General features: G+C 40.1%; 2 protein-coding genes across 3 annotated transcripts in view; both read right to left on the reverse strand.

Annotated features, from left to right (window-relative positions):
• Nucleotides 1-242, reverse strand: part of calcrla (calcitonin receptor-like a) — a 48,745-nt gene extending 48,503 nt beyond the window's left edge. The window contains exon 1 of the mRNA XM_063213229.1: nucleotides 68-242. The gene's annotated coding sequence lies outside the window, so the exon portion shown is untranslated. The remainder of the gene's footprint in view (nucleotides 1-67) is intronic.
• A 489-nt stretch (nucleotides 243-731) lies between these two features.
• The window catches only part of tfpia (tissue factor pathway inhibitor a), a 44,832-nt gene continuing 40,563 nt past the window's right edge, over nucleotides 732-5,000 (reverse strand). For both annotated transcript variants that reach the window (XM_063213233.1, XM_063213231.1), the window contains exons 8-9: nucleotides 4,968-5,000; nucleotides 732-1,083 (exon numbers count right to left, since the gene is read on the reverse strand). The exon at nucleotides 4,968-5,000 is cut by the window's right edge and continues 141 nt beyond it. In XM_063213233.1, coding sequence (XP_063069303.1) covers nucleotides 1,016-1,083; nucleotides 4,968-5,000 — 101 coding nt within the window. In that variant the 3' untranslated portion in view covers nucleotides 732-1,015. The remainder of the gene's footprint in view (nucleotides 1,084-4,967) is intronic.

The raw sequence follows: 5,000 nt of genomic DNA on the forward strand, positions 1-5,000 counted from the left end.
GCAAGGTGCCCATACCTACGCGCCTCAGCGAAGCCACATCAATTGCATGCACGCTCTTGGTACTCACCTACAAATTAAATCCAATCCAGAGAAGTTGTCCAGTGTCCGTACGTGTAGTTTGGTACGTTTTGCCCGCTCACAAGACACCACAGACCACTCTCCGCAAAAGAAATAGTAGCCGCACAATGCTTTGCGGAGTCCCTCGTCCGGGGAGAGATGTGGAAACTGTGGCGATGCGGCGACTGCTCTCTCAGGTTGTAAGGGATCCGCAACAGTGGCTTCCTGTTACATCACAGGTTATCCCCGCCTCAAAGCAGCACCCAAACGCAATTAAGTACACTTTCCAAGAGGATCGTTTTGATTTAGTCACTGTAACTGATTAATAACTTCTTTATAGCCAATTGAATAGTTCAGCTAATTCAGTATTCCTAAAGTTACGAGTTACATTTATTCAGTCTGTTATTGATACTACTGACTCTAATAGTTCACAAACATACACATCATGTATTTAATGTGATGTTGTGTACATTTTGACATTCTACTCCCCAAAGCGTGATAATGTCAATAGTACACAGTGCAACGCATTAAGACGAGAAATATCCTAGAGACAAGTCAAAGACAAAACAATGCAACACTGCCATCTGCCGTATTGGCCTTAGTATTATTTCATGTAACAAATGATGGACTGTTTATAAGGTATACATTAATTTCAGGAGATGGTGATCTGGAGGGGGAAAAAAATTTAATGTAATAAAAATGTATCAAATTACAGTCAAGTGCATAATATGTGCCATAAAAAACAATACGTGTTATACAAAGTACAAAGAGTAAAAAGAATATACAATTTATATATATATATATATCATTCTTACATTGCCTAAATGAGGCTACAAAGCAAGACTAGGAGACTCCGAATGAAAATGGATAAAAAAAAGACCCCGGATGTACTGACATAAATAGTTATCTAGATTAAAAGGTAGTGCTGTCTTGTGTCATGTGTCGCCAGCCCTCTGGCTCAATCTGCAGGATTTAAGAGATGGGAGTTCTTTTTCTTGATCCGAATGAGCTTTACGTGACCATGACCTGGGAAGGCAATAAGAACAAATGAACAATGAATTAATAACCATGACCATGACCAATGGAAAAAAAAGAAATTCAACAGGAGCAGCAGAGGACAGAAGATTTACACCCTTGAAATCATTTTATTATTATTATTACTATTATTGCTGTCACTGTTGTTGTTGTTGTTGTTGTTTTTATTATTATTATTAATATTATTATTATTATTATTATTATTATTATTATTATTATTATTATTATTATTATTATTATTATTTGTGGAGTTTTGGTGCATATTAGAGTGGAACTAAATGAACATAGACAAGGATTTTAATTTCCTTTGCATTCCCTCCAACCGTCATGTTGTAGTAGTGTAACAGGAGGCAGAGTTCTTCTTTGGCCGATGAATGATGATCCGTAACTGGTGATACATAGAAAAATACATAGACCAATAATGATGTGTTTCTGGTCCTGCCGTGGCCTAATGGTAACGCACTGGGTTGCTACGCCGGCGACCCGGGTTTAATTCCGGCCCGGGTCATTTGCCAATCCTTCCCTGTCTCTCACTCTCCCCAATAAATTCCTGTCTCTCCTCCACTGTCCTGTCAAAAATAAAGGCACTAAATATATATATATTTCAAAAACATGATAATGATGGTTTTATATATATATATATATATATATATATATATATATATATATATATTAGGGGCTTTTATGCCTTTATTTGACAGGACAGTCGAAGATGGTGACAGGAAGCGAATGGGACAGAGAGACAGGGGAGGATTGGGAGATGACCCCGGCCGGACTCGAACCGGGGTCCCCGTGGGCAGGCATGCAAGCCCAAATGTGGGGGGCTTAGCGCGCTGCGCCACAGCGCCCCCCAGTGATGTGTTTCTTTGCAGCACAGCGATTTGGGCATCAGGGCCCCCTTGGCTTATGGCCTCCGGTAGCCCCGTGCTGTAATCCATCCATGGTGCCCATAGCAACCGCACAGTAAAAAACCCTGTTAATTCAACACTCTGAGAGTCAATTTAACATGTAGAGTGTATTTGCTAAGGGTTGAATTAACACTGCATGTTTTGATGTGTGGCACGACATCCCATTCTGAATCATACAGGTTTTTTATCACAATGTTGCATCCCCCTCCCCAGGCGACAGCTGTAACAGCTATCCCTTCTCTTGTGGCCGTGGGAGGCTTTTCACAAGATTTTTGTGAGAAAAACGTGTCCATCTATGGGGAATTTGCTGCCATTTCAGCCAGAAAAGCGTTTGTGACAAGAAGCTTCTGGCGTGTGATCAATTATGCCACCCCTACAGGAACTGGATGGCTGAAGGTCAGAGTTCTGTGTCGCCACTGTCAACTCACTCCATATCAAACACCAACACCAAGGCTTTATGAGCCTATTGCACAGTTGGACAGAGCCATGATTAGAGAGACGGTCTGTTTGGCAAGGAAGGCACTACATAAAGGGTGATGGTAATGGTAGATGGTAATGTAAGTACGTAAGTCGTAGTGACCACCTACGCTTAACGGTGCACTGTGTAATATTTTTTGAAGTTTGTTTCCAGAATTCATTCTCCCCACTCACAAATGTTACCTTTTTCATGAATACTTTCCACCACCACCAAATTTTAAGTATTTATTATGACTGGGAAAATTGCACTTTACATGAAAAGGGGGATCTTCTCCATTGTCCGCCATTTTGAATTTCCAGCAGTGAAACATACTGTACTTTGGTCAAACTAGCAAATATTAGTTAACTAATTAGTAAATATTCATGAAAAGATCAAATTTGGCAGTAGACATCACAGTTTCAATGATAAGCATATTTGCAATACCTACTCTGGCCACCATCCTCCTACACAGTGCAACTTTAAGTATGACTTTCAGCAGGCATTTTGTTCAGCCTAATAGAGTATATCTGCCATAACGCATTCTCAACCTCCAAGAACAAGCCAAATACCTCACAACTATCCATGGGAATAAGATTAAGTGAACTAAAGCCAGAGAAATGTACACAGTAAGTGCATCATCTATACCGATACACAGATCTACCTCAAGAACAACTGCTTTCCACCTTAAAAAATGTTTTCTCCATCCCAGAACAAAATCAAAGCCATCCCTTTGCCCTGATACTGAGGCATGAAAGCTGTACTGTGTTCCACAAGGCACTGACAGCGCAAGGCCATGGCTGGGTGCCAATGAGCAAAACATTTATATACAGGGTTGGGGACCAGAAAAAAAGCTGGAGCGTTTTTAAAAGACTTCATTCCCTTTTACCTGTTAAGAAACAGCGTTATAAATTTGCTATTATCAGAATAGCAATGGTTAAGTTGTATTGCATTATTTAAGGCCCTGTGTTACGTATGTCATAGGAGTGTAGTATCTACTATGGTAGTTAACTTTTCAATGGCTATTACAGCTTTGCACTGATGGAACAGCGTGCATTATGGGGCTACATAATCATTTCATCCTCAAGTCCGTTGCCATGCAAATTTACACTCATGGCGTTATCCATAGTAGTATATTTAGGCCTATTTATGGGCTCCACATTAACATCAGGCAACTGGCCAAATGCTGGTGAAATTTCAGTTTGACTGGTAGAAAATGTTTTACTTACTAGCCACTTAGAGCCATTAATGAGTGTGTTTTTGGCTAGTAATACTAACATTTACTACATTTTGCCTGGTGATGAAAAAAGTAAATGTATAGCCCTGTTTATGACCTACACAGTCTCACCCCAAGTAGTCAATTTTTGACTACTACATTTTTGACACCCCAAGACTGCAATTTTTGACGTCTTGGGTATTCCTTCCACGTCACATTTTGACTATGTCCTCAAAGGCGCCCCCTTGTGGCAGCATAACGTCATTGAGGTTAGGTTTAGGAATAGGTTTAGGGTTAGGCCACATAGTCAAAATGTGACGTGGAAGGAATACCCAAGACATCAAAAATTGCCGTCTGCTCCAAGGTAGTCAGAAATTGACTACTTGGGATGAGACTGCGTTGTTATGACTAGTGATATACAAGTAATAGTAAAAACCTCACCAAAGGTATGCAGCTGCTTCATGACCTGATATTTTTGCCCTAGTTCTTCAAAACAACACATGATAGATGATAGGTGAAAAGGGAGAAGAGACTTATCGTCTCAAGCAGCTATTGGAGGCAGCCAGCATTGTTTAACCTGCATCTTGCAGACCTTCATAGTTTCTGTTTCATATTCATTTCAATTTCATTCTTCTTCAATTTGAAGGAAACTGATTCAATGATTTTGTTGCTACATTAACCACATCTGTACACAGAGCCTTTGTTGTAACCATATTGCCTCCAAAATTGTCATGACCAAGTCTTAATCTGTTCTTTTAGGCTCTTTGTAATGTCATAGAAATGTTATCAGGTTGTAGTTAGCCTACGTATTTTCAGCAAAGAGTGTAAATGGGCCCATCTGCATGAAGAGGCTTACATGCAACAACACAATAAAAGCAAGTACTTATTACTAGGGCTGGGAATGGATCCAAATTTCCTGGATCGATTCTATTCCGATCCAGAAGGTTGCGGTCCAATTCGATCCACGATCCGATTCGATTCAATTCGATATCGATCTTTTGTATTGCTGGGTTGTCACTTTAACCCACTTATGTCTAGAATTCTAAGACCGACTATGAAAACCTAAATATCTCAGCCTTTGATGCATACACAAACATGAAACACCTTGGAATGTGAGAAATAAGTGGGAAACTGTGAAGGAAAGCTATAGGACGTGGTTGAGAAAATAGCGACTAATGATCTACAAAAGATCGATCCACAACGTTGTGAATCGATATTGCCCTTTCGAACGTGAATCGATATTGGATCGCGATTCGATCTTTTGAACCCAGCGCTACTTATTACTCATTGCAGTCACCTTTCATGCACATCTTCATGCAGTGGCGTTTGT

The sequence above is a fragment of the Engraulis encrasicolus genome, chromosome 13 (genome assembly GCF_034702125.1).
Source record: "Engraulis encrasicolus isolate BLACKSEA-1 chromosome 13, IST_EnEncr_1.0, whole genome shotgun sequence".
NCBI classification, from domain to species: domain Eukaryota; kingdom Metazoa; phylum Chordata; class Actinopteri; order Clupeiformes; family Engraulidae; genus Engraulis; species Engraulis encrasicolus.